Source organism: Peromyscus leucopus, chromosome 16_21 (genome assembly GCF_004664715.2).
Source record: "Peromyscus leucopus breed LL Stock chromosome 16_21, UCI_PerLeu_2.1, whole genome shotgun sequence".
NCBI classification, from domain to species: Eukaryota; Metazoa; Chordata; class Mammalia; order Rodentia; family Cricetidae; genus Peromyscus; species Peromyscus leucopus.
Window position 1 is genome coordinate 28,410,384 of NC_051084.1, and position 17,503 is coordinate 28,427,886.

The window sequence follows — 17,503 nt, forward strand, 5'->3', positions numbered from 1 at the left end:
ATAACATGGCAACCTTACAACAAGTTTAAAAAAAAAAAAAGATAAAGGCCTACTGTGTTAAGACTTAGCTGCCACTTGCTACATTCTCCAGGCTATTCTCCTGAGTGTTGGTTGGGGTTAAAGGCATGCACCACCATTTTTTTTTAAGTTAACATATTTAACAAGGATAAGAAGTTCAACTTTTAATAAATAAGATTATTGGAATTTCAGGGTTTTTTCTGAAAATACTTTTAAAATCCACTTCAGAATCCGTGCTCAATTTAGTACAAATTTATTATTTGGGGGAGGGGAGGATGTTCGAGACAGGGTCTGTGTAGCTTTGGAGCCTGTCCTGGAACTCACTCTGACCTCGAACTCAGAGATCTGCCTGCCTCTGCCTCCTGAGTACTGGGATTAAAGGCGTGTGCCACGCCTGCCCGGCTATGAATTTACTTTTTTGAGATAGTATGTATGCTAGTACCATAACCCAAAACTTCAGATGATGTAGTGCTCCAAAAGACAAGATGACTGAATTTCTTTCACTCTCAGTTAACATGCATTTCTCTTAGATGAGTAGAGAAAGCCTTACACAAAATTCACAACAAATAGAATACACTTAATAGCTTGGAAGATGATGATAGTAAATTAAAAAACAACAACAAGAAAGTTGTTCCATTCTGGTAGTCTGTTTTTAACTGACCATGTGGGCTGGAGAGATGGCTCAGCAGTTAAAAAGCACTTGCTGCTCTTACAGAGGACCCAGGTTTGATTCCCAAAATCCACATGGTAGCACACAACTGTCTGCAACTCCAGTTCCAGGGATCAGACACCCTCCTCTGTACTCCATGGGACCAAGCACAAGACTCCTGTGCACAAGTGGAGCATAGTAATACAGGCAGGCAAAACACCCACAGCCATAGAATAATGCAATTAAAAAACATTTTTATGTTGAGCAAGGAATCTTTAGGCTAGTATGAAGTATAAAAGTATGAACTAATTTAAAGTAGAAGGAAAATACATAAATAGCCTTCATTTAAAACATTAATCAATCTATAACTATTGGCTTGTAAGTACTGGTTAGACATACCTATAAACCCTAACAGAAGTCAATCATTAACATGGAAAGAACGCTTTGCAGTTGGGTGAGCCAGTAGGCCAGACTAACAGAGACCGACATTTGAACAAGTGATAATTTGCAGCAAAAGCTAACCCTCTGAGAAAGGTGTTGATTTCTGAAGGCTGTGTTGGAATAGCATATTTAACTGGGTACATTCCAGGCCTTGTTTCAAACACTAAGCTGTCTTGTGAGACTAATATTGAATGCCAACTTGACAGGCTAGGAGACAACTCTTGACCTAACTGCTAAGGAGTTTCCAGATTAGGATAACTGAGTGGAAAGACCCTCAGTAAATGTAGACAGCACCATTCCTGCCTCTCTGCTTCCTGACTGAGGATGCAGTGTGATCTGCCACCTCACTCTCCTGCTGCTCTGCCTTCTCTCTCCATGGTGGACTGTACTGTGAGGCAGAATATACCCGTCCTTCCTTTATAGCTGCTTTTGTCAAGTAAATGATTGCAGCAATGAGAAAAGGAATACAAGTACATGAAAGTAAGTAGAAAACAAGGAGTAACCTAACAAAGGAGTCAGCTAACAAAAATGTTTACACCATGTATGGTGAAAACTACAAAATGATAATGGAAAAAAACCTCAAGGCTCAGCTGAATAAATGAAACTACTACATTCATGAATTCAAGGTTTCAGTTTTGTTACCAAAATCAATTCTCCCCAAACTGATTCATAGATTCAGTATAATTCCAATAACAATCCCAACGGTATTTTCTTTATGTAGATTCTAAAATATACACAGGATAGTGCAAAGAAACAGAAGAGCCAAAACCATTTCAAAAAAGAAACTGGATTTCTAAAACTGCCTGACTTAAAGCTGAATACTGGATTGCAAGATGGCCACTGGATAATGGTACTTCCCAGGCAAGCCTGGCATCCTCAGTTCAATACCTGGAACACACATAAAGGTGGAAGGAGGGAATCAACTGCAGAAATTGCCCTCTGACATCTGATTACTTGCTGCCCAATGTGTACACATGTACACACACACTCAATGAGACTGAAAACAAAGCTGTTGTATCCAAGAGTATTGCCAAAAAGATAGAAGACAAAACCAATAAAAGAATGCCACAAAATAAATCTATAAGAAATGAGAATTGGTCTTTGATAAAAGTGTCACGTCATCTCAAAGGAGAACCCGTAAGTCTCAACAAATAGTGCAGAGATAATTGGACACCCATATCCATCCCCCCCAAAAAATATTTAATTTCAATCCATACTTCACATCCTATAGACTCAAATTGGTGAGACTTAAGGATATAAAGTAAATAAATAAGTAAAGAAAGAAAGGAAGGAAGGAGAGAGGGAGGGAGGGAGGGAGGGAGGAGAGGGAGAGGGAGAGGGAGAGGGAGAGGGAGAGGGAGAGAGGGAGAGAGAGAGAGAGAGAGAGAGAGAGAGAGAGAGAGAGAGAGAGAGAGAGAAAGGCCAAAATCTTGTGGCCTTTGGGTAGCAAAACGATTCTTGGAAATAAGAAGAAGAAATAAGAAAAAATTATCAAAATTAATTTTTGCTCTGTGAAGTCAGTGCTAACAAAATAAAAAGCCACAAACTAGAAAGAAATTACAGATAGTTTATTTGACAAAATATTTGTATCTTGAAACAAAAACTTTCAAATCTCTCAAAAGAAAAGGAAGCACAAAAACACCAGTAAAAATTTGAACAGATGCTTTAGTGAAGAAGAGCCACGGCCCTCAAGCCTGTAGGAGCTCAGCTACTGAAGAAGTACCCCAGTGACAACCTACACAAGAAGGAATGGACACGTGCAGGTGCTCAGAGATGAACTATAGTGATGCTGTGAGTTGGGGGAAAGACAAGTAACAGAAGCAAGGAATCCAAAATTAAATGACAATAAATCTAGTGTTCCAGGAGTTTCAGATACAAATCTATTTTTTATCAAGTTCAAAGTTTTTTTGTTTACAATGAAATCTTAGAAAACAGTCCAACTCCTCAGAGAAACTAACGACACTTCCCTCACCACACCCCCACCTCCACCCTGGAGACAAAATCTTGCTACTTCTCCTTGGCATGCTTGTACTTAACAAGGTAGCTCAGTCTGAACTTGAATTTCCCAGAATCTCCTGACTCAGGTTCCTGAGTGCTGGCTGGACTTACCGACATGAGGTGCCACGTTACAATGGCACCTTTCCACAAAAAGATACAGGAGCCCTGGCACACAGTCTTATCTGTCTTGCACTATACTTAAGGTGAGGGTGGGAAGAGACAGTAACAAAGTGGTGTACATATTACTGGTAACTTTCATAGAAATGTATATTTTCAGGTTATGAAGAATTTTACAGAAAAACAGAATTCAGGAACTAAATTTTTCATCCTATTAAAAATAAGCACTGCGAACAGGAATTTTGAATTTTCATTCAGGGCAAATTGCAATGCTTCAATTTAAAAAATAAACACTACATCTGTAAACAAGAATCACTATTATTTATTAATCTCATTTAATCTATGGTTTTTCACCAGAATAAACTATAAACTAATTCTTCACTTAAAAAAAAAAAGCTGTCTTTAATTATTCAGTATACTAAATTAAAGGTTGAAAAAATAAATAAAAAAGCAATGTACAAAATACTTTTTAAAAATGTTTAACCTTTTAGTACAGAAAGAATAACATACTCATTGTCAGCTTCAACAGTTTCTTTCATTTAATTATACTGGTCTATTTATTTATTTGGTTTTTCAAGGCAGGATTTCTCTATGATTTATTTCTTTACACTTGTCTAACTACTTACTGGGTTTTTCAGAGTAGGTTTCCTCTGTGATTTCTTTATATTTATATATTTGTTTTGTTTGTTTGGTTGGTTCATTGGTTGGTTGGTTTTTCATGGCAAGGTTTCTCTGTATAGCCCAGGCTGTCCTGGAACTCATTCTGTAGCCCAGGATTGGCCTGGAATTCAGAAATTTGCATGCCTCTGCTTGGGATTAAAGGTGTGGGCCACCATGCCCAGCTATTTTAACAACTTCAGACTCATGACCAATTAATCTTCTAAAATCTACTTACAATAAGTCAGCATTTACTTTTCCAAGGATGGATATTTTGTGTACATTCTTTTCATTTGTTCAATGGTCCACAAATTCCAACTAGTTAACATGCCTCTCAAATTAGCTTTGTTGAAAGGTTTCCACCTAACGTTTTCCTACTGTGATTATATTATTAAAGAAATCAAGTCATTAGTTCCATATAGTCTTCATTGATCTGCATTTTGCTGACTACTCAATTTGGTTTGTTTAATTGTGTGTCTCTGTCCTTGTAATTCCTGTAATTGTTCAATGTAGTCTTACTCAAATTCAGGATTAATAGAGGAAAACAACCAAATAAAAAGCACTGTATATTAATACACATGAGTTTGTCACGGTGGCACACACGTGTAGTTCCTAAAGTCTTAGCACATGGAAGGGTAAGGCAGGTAGATAGCCAGACCACCCTGGCTATACAGCAAGATCTTCTATCAACACACCTCTTTAAAAAAAAGACATGTATTATCTGAATATATATGATGTATTTGTGCCAATGATAATTACTATCTCAATATAATACTTCCCTCAAATCTACAAAATGGCAATATTCTAAGAGTATCATTCCTTCATCATCTACTATATGAACTATGTCTAAGTGAAAAGTCCCCTTTTCAATGCTTCGCTTCCATAAAGCTGTATAAAAAAGATGAATCCTTGATTTTTTTTTCCCCTGAGTTTCTGAAATATCCCAACTTCTTAGAAAACAGATTGAGTTCTCATTTTTGAGACAGTGTCTCGGTTTATATCCCGACTGACCTAAAATTTTTAGGCAGACCACTATGTCTCCCTGGAACTCACAGAGCTTTGCCTCCCTCTAAGTGCTGAGATTAAAAGGCTTGCCCTCGCATGCTTTCCACGCCATATTTTGTTTTTAGGGGAAGGATAACTATGAGCTTTGGGTATGTTATTAAATGACAAATCTCTTTTAAAAAAGAAGTTTATAGCACAAGCACACATTGATCTATTTAGACAGAGTGTACCTTACCTACTTGCTGCACCATAGTTTAACTTAACAAAGTATTAATCACTATGTGGCCCTGGCTACCTGGGACTTGATATGTAGACCAGATGCACCTCAAACTAACAGGGATCTACCTCCTCTGCCTGAGTGCCAGAACCGGAGGCTAAGAACCAGAAGGGTTATGCAATTTGTCCAATAGTATTACATAATTAATATATGGTAGAGCCAAAACTCAAGCTGAACTCAACTTTTATAACACCACAGATTAAGTTCAAAAGGAAACATTAGACATTAATGTTTAAGAAACCAAAATGCGAAAACTATGCTTCAATTATACAGATGTAAATAATCCTAATAACAAGTGGGATCATAATTCCCTATGGAAGTATGAATTCTACAGTAAAAGTCGTGTCACCACTGAGCTTTCCACGGCCTCATCTATATAAGTAGTTTTTATAAGGGCCAGTGAACCGAAAAAATGAAGGGATGAGTGGGTGAATAAAAACATGTTGGCACATGGGTGGGAATATGGCACACTCATAGAACATCTGCCTGGCATGCTCAAGTCCCTGGGTTCAATCCCTAAAACTTTACAATAAATGGAGGTACAGTTTTCTGGTATCAGATTTTTTTAAGCTAGTCTTTTTATTTTATTTTATTTTTTAATTTTATGTGCATTGGTGTTTTGCCATGGGTGTCAGATCCCCTGGAACTGGAATTACAGACAGTTGTGAACTGCCATGTGAGTGCTGAGAATTGAACCCGGGTCCTCTGGAAGAGCAATCAGTGCTCTTAACCACTGAGCCATCTCTCTAGCCCCCTCTGGTATCAGATTTTAAAATTACATATATTTAAAAAATGGAAGGAGAAAAACATAAATAACAATGCTTACAAATTAACATAAACATTCTAGTTTATTTGAATCAATTCAATTTCATCAAAGAAAGGAAACCAAATACACCCGTTCACTGAATAAATCAAAGAGGATGAATTAAAGAGAAACAAGACTGTCACCATGAGGGAAGATGATGTAGTATTAACAGATGCAGAGAGAATAAATAACTACTCACACCGCCTGCTTTGCATCCATCTTCTCCACCAAGGAGAATTGAGTAGAAAACTGGAAAAGGTAGAAGAAACATAGTTAAAAAGTAAATGAATTCAAAATGAGAAAAGAAGACAGTAAGAGAATACCTAGCCACTTTTTCAATTAGTGTTTGTATACAGAGGCAAAATAATCACAAGCCTGAATTAGGTACTTCCAATGTTTCAATTGATACAGGAATTAAACAATTCTAATATGACCTGGTTTTTAGAAACAAAGACAAAATGGGTTTTAGAAAGTGTGTGTGTGTGTGTGTGTGTGTGTGTGTGAGAGAGAGAGAGAGAGAGAGAGAGAGAGAGAGAGAGAGAGAGAGAGAGAGAGAAACTATCAAGTTTGAAGGGCTTATAACAACCTATGACCATCAAACCACATCAGACATCCAAAAACTCAGGACTGTAAAAGACTCAGCAGTTAAGAGCATTTATTGTTCTTACAGAGGACCCAGGTTTGGTTCTCAGCACCCATATGGTAAGCTTGCAACTGCCTGGAACTCTAATTCCAGGGGATTTGATGCCCTTTTCTGGCACTGAACGTACATGGTGAACAAACACAGATGCAGAAAAAAAAAATTCATACTCATAAAAATTAAAGTAAATCTTTTCTTTTTAATTATTTCCAAGGCATCTTGAAATTGTTTTTTAAGGCATTACATTAGTGCTTAGGAGATGGCTCAATGGTTAGTGTCTAGTACTCTTGCAGAGGTTCCTAACTCAGTTCAGAGTACCCACACATCAGGCAGGTTACAGCTCCAGGGAATCCAATGCCATCTTCTAGCGTCTGTTTTCAACCTGTGAGTCGTGGCCCACTTGGGGATTGCGTATCAGATATTTACATTACAAATCCTAACAGTAGCAAAATTACAGTTAGTGATGAAGTAATTTTATAGCTGGGGTCACCACAACATGAGGAACTTTACTGAAAGGCCACAGCATTAGGAAGGTTGAGGATCACTGAATCTAGAATCTAGACAGACACAGAGAAACTCAGGTGTGTACACAAAAAAAATAAATCTTTTTGAAAGGGTTTATATTGAGCTAATTTTATCTTACTAGGATCAATGTTATAGTTTCATTATCAATTAAAATCCTTTGTTTTAGATGATTAAGGTAACTAGTACCTACAAAATATTAAAAGAGTAAAATATATTTAGGAGTAAAATGTCTAGGTGTAAGCATATTAGTAATATAGCACACAGCTGGATAAACCTCTGTAAGAGAACTAATGAAAAGCACAATGTCTTCCAATGCATCCCACTGAGTCCTATCCTTATTCTTTTTTTTTTTTTTTTTTTTTTTTTTTTGCTTTTCGAGACAGGGTTTCTCTGTGTAGCTTTGCGCCTTTCCTGGAACTCACTTGGTAGCCCAGGCTGGCCTCGAACTCACAGAGATCCTCCTGGCTCTGCCTCCCAAGTGCTGGGATTAAAGGCGTGCGCCACCACCGCCCGGCCCTATCCTTATTCTTAAACACACAACAAACTGTGAAGTGAATATAACATGATGGATCATAAAGATTTCATGAAAAAATTAGACTGGATAAAAAGAACAGAATGGAGTGATATTAGAGTCATATTATATTGGAATTATATAGGTTATATACTAATAGTCATTAATAAATGTATAATACAATGTATGAATAAATATAATCTATATAACTAGATAGTAGAATCATAGCAATGGCAGTGGTAGTTTAGTGAAATAAAGAAAGTTAAGCTAAGCCCAGAATTGGGGAATTCCAATAAACAATCTACCACAGAGATGCCCCCCAAAGTTAGAAAACTCTTTGCGGTAAAGTATAGCTAATATAAAAACTGACTACAGGCTATGAAAGCAACAGTGTTTAAGCAGTGTCTTTCCCACCCTAGACTAACACTCTTATCCTGCTGTCAGAGATTTATTCCCTAGAGAAGTTTATCAGTAGGTCTCTAGAATAGGGATCATAGAAAAGAAGTTGGGGAAAAATAATTCTTGAAAAGGAGGGTTAGACAAGTTTCAAAAATGAAATCCATCCAGGATTAGCATCTGTTCCCATGTCCAGTCTTTTATAAATGGCTACAACTTTCAAAATGGGGGTGGGGGTAGACCAGGCACTGCATTCATATGTTATGCAAACACTCATATGCATAAAATTAAAATAAATCTTTTATTTTGGTCCAAAAACCTATTTCCAAATCTTTGTGGGAGGTTGGTGAGGGGGGTTTATGACAGGGTTTCTGTGTAGCCCTGGCTGTCTTGGAACTCACTTTGTAGACCAGGCTGCCCTTGAATTCACAGAGATCCACTTGCCTCCTCTGCCTGTGCCAGGATTAAAGGCTGTGCCACCATTGCTCAGCTGATTTCCAAGTCTTTTGTCAAGACTAAAGTAGATTTCTCTAAGAAATCTGAAGTGTTTTAATGATTAAAAAAAAAAAATCACCACCACTACAGATATCAGCTATAACTCCCAAGAAAATGGCCTGACTTCTAAATAGATGAGGACTATAATCTAATCATTCCCAACATTCTCATAGCTCATGATGTGCTTTTTGCTGCTAAATGTAAGTAGTCAAAACTACCAGGTATTTCATGGAAGAAAGCATAGAGAAAAGAAATGACTGGATCAAACAGATTTTAAAAGAAACACCCAATACTGTCAGTGAGATCAGAGAAAAATATAACAACAGAAAAGAGTCACTATCAAAAATGAACTAAAACAGACTTTAAATTAAACTATGATAGAAATCATGGAAAAAGGAACAGCTTTAGAAAAGGAAACTGAAAACTGTGTAACTAAAACAAACAACAATAACCTAGGAGGAAAAAAAACACAATTTAGTTAAAATGGCTCAGTATGGTTCACTAACCAATACAAGTTTCAGAAAAGGGCATGTGGGGGGGGGAGGGTTTGTCATAGAACAAATTCAATAAATACCTTCCAGAACTAAAAGTCAGAAATGTGCACACTGAAAAGCAATTCTTGAGAGTTAAGTACAATATATGAAAAAAAAATCAATGTTGGTCTAGTAACTTAATTGTGGACAGAAGAATGCAAACATGCTTGCCTGAAGGTTGACCTCAGAACCTTGAATTTTAGGCCAAGGGTTCTGACACTGAGCTGTATCTCAGAGAAGGAAGAAAGTGGGGAGGGAAGAGGAGGAAAAGTAAGGAAGAGGGGAACTGGGAGGCGCAGGAAAGCATGTAGGCATTTTTGCCATCTAACATATTTCAAAAACAGCATCAAATTCTAGAAGGTAATAGTTTTGGAAATTTCATTTTTAATCCCCAATCTAGAATTCCATATCCCATAAATCCTAAGTCAAATTCTAGGACATAAAAGTTCAGAAAAGCAATCATAAAGATCAAGTTGACTGCCAGTTATGGTGATACACATCTGTGGTTCTCTACCTTCTTAGGGCTGGAGCAGGGAGCTCAAGGCCAGCTTTAGCAACACAGTAAACCAACTCAAAAAAAGTGGGAGGAAGAATGAAGGAAAACACACAAGCAAACAAGAAAAGTCAATCACACTGTAAACTCAATTTGTTGAAATCCTATTGTATTAACAAGATATGACAAATTACCTCTTTAAATACTGCCTGTTCATAACAATGCTGTTTGTGTTGTGTGTCTTTCACCTAATTGTTAGGGCTTGGGAAATTTCTAATAGCTCTATTTCTTCTCATAGGGCATCTATTAGATGCTACAAACATTATGACCATTGTATCAACTAACCATTTTATTTTATACTTAAAAAGATTCTTTTCATTTTATCTCCATGGCGTTATGCCTGCATGTATGTATTGCATCAAATGTGTGCCTGGTACCCAAAGAGGCCAGAAGAGGGCAGCAGATCTCCTAGAACTGGAGTTATATACAGCTGTGAGCTGCCATGTAGGTGCTAGGAACCAAATCTGGGTCCTCTCCAGGGACAGCCAGTGCTCTTAACAAACCATTGAGTCATCTCCAGCCCTACAATTAACCATTTTAATAGCTTAGTAGTGATCCACTGCAAGGATACATGAAAATGTTTGTAATTCCTTATTTTTATCTTTAAATTCTTTAATGAATACTTACATTTTCTACTTTTTACTTTCAAAACCTGTTGAGGTTGGGCGGCAGTGGCGCACACCTTTAATCCCAGAACTCAGGAGGCAGAGGCAGGAGGATCTCTGCAAGTTTGAGGCCAGCCTGGTCTACAGAGTGAGATTCAGGACAGGCATCAAAACTACACAGAGAAACCCTGTCTTGGGGGTGGGGGGAGAATCTCTGTTGAGCCTGGTGGTACATGCTTTTAATTCTAAAACTTAGGAGGCAAAGGTAGGTGGATCTCTGAATTTAACTCCATCCTGATCTACAGAGAGTTTTCCAGGTTCCAGGACAGCCATGCCTACAAGGAGAAACCCTGTTATGAAGGGGGGAAAAAATGAATCTGTAAGTTGTCCTATATACATTATCTTGCTATCATGGCTGTTTCAAATTACAATGACAAAACGGTAAAAATGTCAAGCAACAAGCTGAACAAAAAGAATGACTGCAACATCACAAATACTTGTAATCAAAAGGTAAAACAATTTAGTACTCAATTCAAAAAACCATCTACTTCAGAATGAATGTTTTTCAGAGAGTAACTTAATGTCAACAAAAATGCAAAACCAAAACAATAGCCTCTGGTAGATAATAAAAACCTTGAGAAAAAACTAGCCTTCCTATTAAACATATTCTACTTAAAAACAACAATTTTACATCAATTCTGGTATCATTATCTACTTTTTGTTTGTACTGTTGTATTGGTAAGAATTAAACCTATTCAGGTTTTCAAATAAGTTTCCTAAATTACATAACCTTCCTCATAAATGTTATATGAAACTTTCAGAAACACTAATATAAAAGATTTATAATTAGATAATTACTAGCACAGTAATTATGTTTAATTTATCTAAGAACACATATATAATACTCATTGTCACTTGTAAGCAACATGTTATCAGCTCTTATTTGATGCCTATTTAGCAAAACTGTATAATGTTCAATATTTTCCATTTTAGTTAGCATATTCTTGTAATTCCTGATATTGAATATGTCTTTAAGTATTTAGTGCTGAAAGGTGATATGCATATGTATACCAACACTGCAAATTGTAAATCTCTGGAAGAATTACTTCAGTATATAAGCCTAAAGACACAAAAATGGCTACAAACCCATACAACCAAACATACAAGACTCTATATTCCTCAAATGTTGCCGTATCTAACACAATGAAAAGCAATTGCAATGCCCTATGGAAAACCAACACCTGCAGGAAAAGATGCAGTTTGGCAAGTGCTGGGCCTGTCCATTCATCACTTAGCTCTCAAATGTTCAAGCACTCCTCCTCTCCCTTCCTGTGCACTCAGTGGACAGAGTAAAAGCGCACAGAGCTTACAGTGTTCTTGCTGAGCTCACAACTACACAGCTGAACCTATTACTGACCTAAAAAACGCTGTCTTTCAGAGAACAAGTTTTAATGTGGACTCAAGTTCAGACAGAATATCTGCTCTATAGAAAAAAAAAAAAATCAATCCCCATCAAAACGTTACTATTTTTAAAAGGCTCAACTAATGAAGGTGCCTAAAACTAACACTAAAATATGAAAAACATGAAATAATATCTACATTGTGCAAGATAAATGCAACATATACATGTAACCCTAATAATTTCACAGTCCACAACATCTCAAAATATTATTCACTCAACAGTATTTTTGTAAAGATTCTGAACAATGGTTTCTTCTTAAGTTAGTGGATTTAATCCATTATGTGGGGCTATTTCATTTTATCTATATCTTACAGCATATTGTTAGTATTTTACAAAGCTTTAGATATTATGAAAAAGAGTTGGAACATTTTTTTGGCATGTTACTAAACCATAAAAGGCCTGTCAAAAAACAAGGAGAAACTGTCTAGCTGGTTGATCATGCTGTGCTGGCAATTTCTCAAACATCTGCTAAAGGTCAGATTTCCATTGCATGGAACCAATCAATGGAACTACACAATTCTCCCAGCACTCTAAGAAGCTAAACAAAGACCACTATTTTACATAAGTAACAGAGCACACTTGGCTTTGTAACAAATTACAGCAAAGTCTAATTCTTTCTTATCAGAGAATTCACACGTTCAAAGAACACTTCTGAACTTCAATTTATATTTTTAACTTAAATTATGTTTACTGTGTTTACAAAGTATGAATATTATAAAAACTCTACCTTTCCATTTGGTAAAAACTTGATTTTTACTTTTATACTACAAAAAGTACAATATGTCCTAATGAAATGTTAAGACAATTTTAACAATAAATGTAGCTGTTTTTACAATCTGAATACGTGTTAATAGGTTACTTCCTTCAGTGGAAGGCATTCTGCAGCTCATTCACATTTGTTGTATTTCTCGAAAGCAGAATTGTTATAGTAACATTAAGATTTTTTTTTCTGTGATCAAAGACTGACATCAGGACTGGTGAGACTGCTCAGTGGTTAACAGTGCTTACAAAGGACCTGGGCTTGCTTCCTAACACCTATGATCAAGTGGCTCACACCACCTATATAACTCAGGCTTCAGGGAATCTGATACCCTACTCTGGCCTCCATGAGCTCCTGCAAGCACATGGTACATATAAGCCTACAAACAACATATATAGCAATTTTTAATGTGACTGTCACCAATTTTTTTTTAAAATGTTTTTGCTCAAAACACCTAAAAACATTCCATACTCTACAACTCAGGAAATCTGAATAGCTATTTAAACAATAATTGAACACAAATTACTAAAGTATAAGGAAATTATCCTAAGTATGCTCAATCTATGGGAGGTTCAGGGAGTGGACATTTGTATGTTTTGAGACATGGTCTCACTATGTAGCCCAGAATAGACTGAACTCCCCACCCCCCTAAGACAGGGTTTCACTATGCTGCCTTGGCTGGCCTGAAAGTGCACTAGTACACCAAGCTGGCCTCCAACTACAAAGAACCACCTTCCTCTGACTTACTGGGTGCTGAGAATGAAGGCAAGCATCACTACACCTGGCTGTTTTTCTGTTTGTTGTTTGTTTGTGTAGACAAAGTCTCTATTATGTAGCTCTAACTGTCCTGGAACCCTCTAAGTAGATCAGACTGACCTCAAACACAGAGATCTACCTCACTCTGCATGCTGAATGCTGAGATTAAAGGCATGCTCTACCATGCCTGGCCTCTGGCTCCTTTTTTTTTAAAAAAGATGTTACATTTAAGATAAAATTTAAAGTCCATATACTTTTCAAATTATTCCCTATATATAGCTAAATATGCTGCTGTCAAAGTTTCGTAAGTATATTACAAGAATAAATTACAAAGGACCAGAATGGCAAATATTTTCTAATAGAAGTTCTGAATGTATTTAGTCAATATATGAATGGTCTTGAGAATGAGTAAATTTAAATGTCAGTGGCCATTTCCTTGTGGATAAAAGTCTACCAAAATAGCCTTAGCGCTTGGGAGGTAGAGGATCTCTGAGTTCCAGTCCAGCCAGAGCTATGTAGCGAAGTGCCCCGGGAAAGGGCACTCTCCAACCTGTTGAGCTGCCTACAGGCTGTGCAGGTCCTCAGCCTTGTGAACTGCCTGCCATGTCGGGGTGGGCTTTGGTGGTGCAGCTGTCTTGGGAGTCCTTTCTCCTCCTATGGTAACTCCACACCCACACTACTGTAAGTAACCCCCAATAAAGATGGACTTTGGTGCTGTCTCTACTTTGGTCTGTCTGAGGCTCCCTATCTGGGATGAGCAAACATTTGTGTTGTGTCTCCCTAAGGAAAGTTTTGTCACACAACAATACTGTAGAAAATATTGACAGTTTGGACATACTTTCTCTTGAGCCACTGAGGAAAAATGAGACTCAAGTGAGACTTAATTTTATTTCTTGTAATGTCTTCAAACTTATACATAGTAAATCTGGATGGGATGGAGGAATGGAGAGCCACTGAATAACTAACACCTGCTTAGTGTCTCCTCAATGTTATTAATTTGAGATTAACTTGGAAACAGTGCAAGATTGATTAGATATTTGTCAGAATACATGACACAGAAATACTACACTATAGTAATTTTCAAAGTGTGGTGGCCAGCTAGCGTTGTTGGGAGAACCTTCATTTCTCTGTTGTTTAAAAAAAGCCTTTAAAGGGACTTTGAAGTATGCCTAAAGTTTTGAGCTACTATGATTGAATTAAAAATAATATAATTTTTGTATAGACCTGTCAAAGATTAAGTATCTTAGCATGATTATATTTTTGGAAAATAACAGTCATCATTTTTATTTAGAATCATTAGCTTTATATAAAGTAAAGATTATTAGCATGAAAATGTGATTGAAACATTTTAAAAAATTAAAAATGTCTTTTTCTTATATGGCTTTCTAGCTTATTCTAGTTTATTATTTTATTACTGGCTTATTCCAGTTGTGTAGGCCCTAACTAAACAAAAAACTGATTAGTTAGGGTCCAACTTACAAATCTCATACATGAAAGCAAACCATACACATAAAATTAAATTAAATATTTTTAAAAGGTGGCATGTTTTTAACATATGGATGTTAGATTATTAGCCTATTAAATGTTATAAACACAATAAAAACTTACTTTTCTACCTATACGGCTCTCAATTAAAGGATTTATCTTTTTCAAGTATACAGAGTATGAAAAACAGTGGTGATGGTCTGACTGAAACAGAAGACAGAATTAAACTATACCACTTATAAAGCACAATGGTAATTTTCCCATTTTCATATTAATTATAAAAATGATAAGAACTTCTCTCAAACTTTCTTGTGACAAGATATAGAACAAACAGAAATCTGCCTGTATAGTTACTTCCTAACACACTTGTTTATACTCTTTCTCTCAAAAAACTTTATTAAAGTTAGAATATATCAGCTAATCATCACCAAGTAACAGTCCCTAAAGTCATCTCTATCTAGAATCCTAGGAGCCAGATGAAGCTAAGACATAACAATCACCAGATTCTTGTGAGTTCTTTTAATTGCACACACTTTCTTTGAAGACTGGGCCATTAGGTTATTGATCATTACATCTGGACTATCTACTAAGGCCCCTACCACCCGCTCACCCATGTATCCACAACCAGATTTAATAAAGAAAATATAAGACACTATGGTAAATGCTTAACATAATTTCCTCGAATTCTTCTAACAGTCGTTTAGGCAAAATATTCTCTAGTTGATAGATCAGGAAAACGTCCCTGGTTAAATATTTTAAAGACACACAGGAAATAGCTATGAATATCTGTTTCAAGTCACTAATTCAACCAAGTATGTAGGAAAGTATGTGAGGCTGAGAAAACACAGCAGCAATCAACCAAGCAGAGAACAGAAGAAAAGGCAGAGGAGTTTCAGGAAGAGGGGAAACCACAGAAAGCAGTAAAAGGTACTGCCACGTCCTGAAGAACCAAAGTTCTCCTAACATCTATAAATTCAAGGGACCTCCATTCCCCTTTGCATATGGTTTAGACTGAATTCTGATAGCAACCTCATTCCTCAACCTCTCAAAGAATTCCTTACATTCTGTTATTGGGAGACAGTGTAACAAAAAGGAGAATTGACATAGATGCTTGCTGTCTCAAGCTGTTAATGCTTGGGAAGTTTAAGAAAGGATTGATCCTACCCAGGAGTTAAGGACCAGCCTGGGCAACATACCAAGACATCATCTTTTAGAAACAAAAACAAAAAAATCAGAGTCAAAAAACCAAAAACCAACCAACCAACCATCTTTCTGAGTAGGCTGTGGCAATGGGTCCAGGGAAGCTCTAAGTCATTCATTCTTGCTCCTGACTCAACTACCACAGTCAAGATGCAGCATGGCAGCCAAAGCTTTTGAGGGTACCTTGGTGGTTGGTGATTTATTGAATTAGAACTGTCCTTAGTAGCTACAATGTAAAAGTCTCTGGAGGTGTGTGCTGACTCTAGAGGAGGCACAAAAGAAAATCTCAAAATGCAATGACCAGTTCACATGCCTGTCAGGACTTCAAGAGTCACTACAAGAAAAACTGCTTTTTCTAAAACATGAGATCATCCTAGATCGAGTCCTTCGGAGAGACAGTTATACAGACAGGAGCTATGGTGGTCTGAATGAGATGTCACCATAGTCTCACTCTCTTGAATGTTTGATCCCTGTTGGTGGAGCTTGTTGGAGGATGTGTGGCACTGGGGGAGAGCTTTCTTCCCTTCTTCTGCTTCCGGCTTGTGGTTCAGGACATAAGGTGTTAGCTTCCCAGTTCCAACTGCATGCCTCTATTCTGCCATTGTAGACCCTTACCCCTCTGGAACCACACACCCAAATAAATACTTTCTTGTGTAAAGTGCCTCATTCATGGTGTTTTATCACAACAGAAAAGTACAGGAGCCATCCATAGTAAGCTAGGAATGGAGGTAGAAATCAACCTTACAGATGTCACCTTCTTTCCTCTTCTGGTACTTCTAGGGATTCATGCCTAGATGCATGCACTCTACCATTATGTTTTATATATAATATTCACAGACCCTCCTCCCCCTTCCTTATCACCTTATATCTTTAAGTACTCCTCCTAATCATTTCATTTTGTATTCTCTTATATCTGTACTCTCTATTTTCACTTAATGCTCCCCCCTTTTTTATCCAATTTTCCTGTTCTAATCATCATCCACAAAAATCACACAGTAGCTAGTTGATAAATTAAAGAGTTAATGTCAACATATCCTGGTAATAAATAAGACAGATGACTGGCCCCTTTTTATTGCCCCACCCAACTCCTTTGTTTTCATCATCATATTCAATCACTTTAAATTATTCAGTTTTTCCAAAGCTACCATCATCTTAATATTCTACTTTGCTCATTCCTTTTTACATTTTTAGTGCTGGTGTTTCTAAATTTTATTAAATTTTTTTTATTATATGATAATTTCATGCGTATACATAATGTATTTTGATTATACCCATCTCCCATTCCTACCTCCTCCTCACTCCCAACACATTCCTTTCCTACCTTCTTGCCCTTTTGTTTTTTCTTTTTCATTTTTTAAGGGGGGATTCACTTACTCCAGTTAGTGCTGCCTGATTGTGAGTGGAGACGGGCAACTACCCATAGCTACAGTCTAAATTTTAAATACTGAATAAAGTGTATACCAAGTTTATATATTCCAGAATACTTTTGTCTAAAGCACTTACTATTTACTAAGCAGTGCACTGAATGCTGCATATGTATGATAGTAAATGACTGAATGGTCATTGCAGCTGGTGAGATCTTCCACAGGAGGAAATAATTCTAGAGTGGTTAAAT

The 17,503-nt window shown here is 36.8% G+C and overlaps 1 protein-coding gene across 5 annotated transcripts in view; it reads right to left on the reverse strand.

Annotated features, from left to right (window-relative positions):
• Nucleotides 1-17,503, reverse strand: part of Jmjd1c (jumonji domain containing 1C) — a 188,781-nt gene that overhangs the window by 120,087 nt on the left and 51,191 nt on the right. The window contains exon 2 of one of the 5 annotated variants that reach the window (XM_028877214.2): nt 6,167-6,216. The exons of 3 other annotated variants lie outside the window; for them this stretch is intronic. Coding sequence is in view for 1 of the 2 variants with exons in the window: in XM_028877209.2 (XP_028733042.1) it covers nt 6,167-6,238 (72 nt within the window). In the remaining variant the exon portion in view is untranslated. Of the gene's footprint in view, nt 1-6,166; nt 6,446-17,503 lie in introns of those variants that run through there. One more of the 5 variants, XM_028877209.2, reaches the window with a different exon arrangement.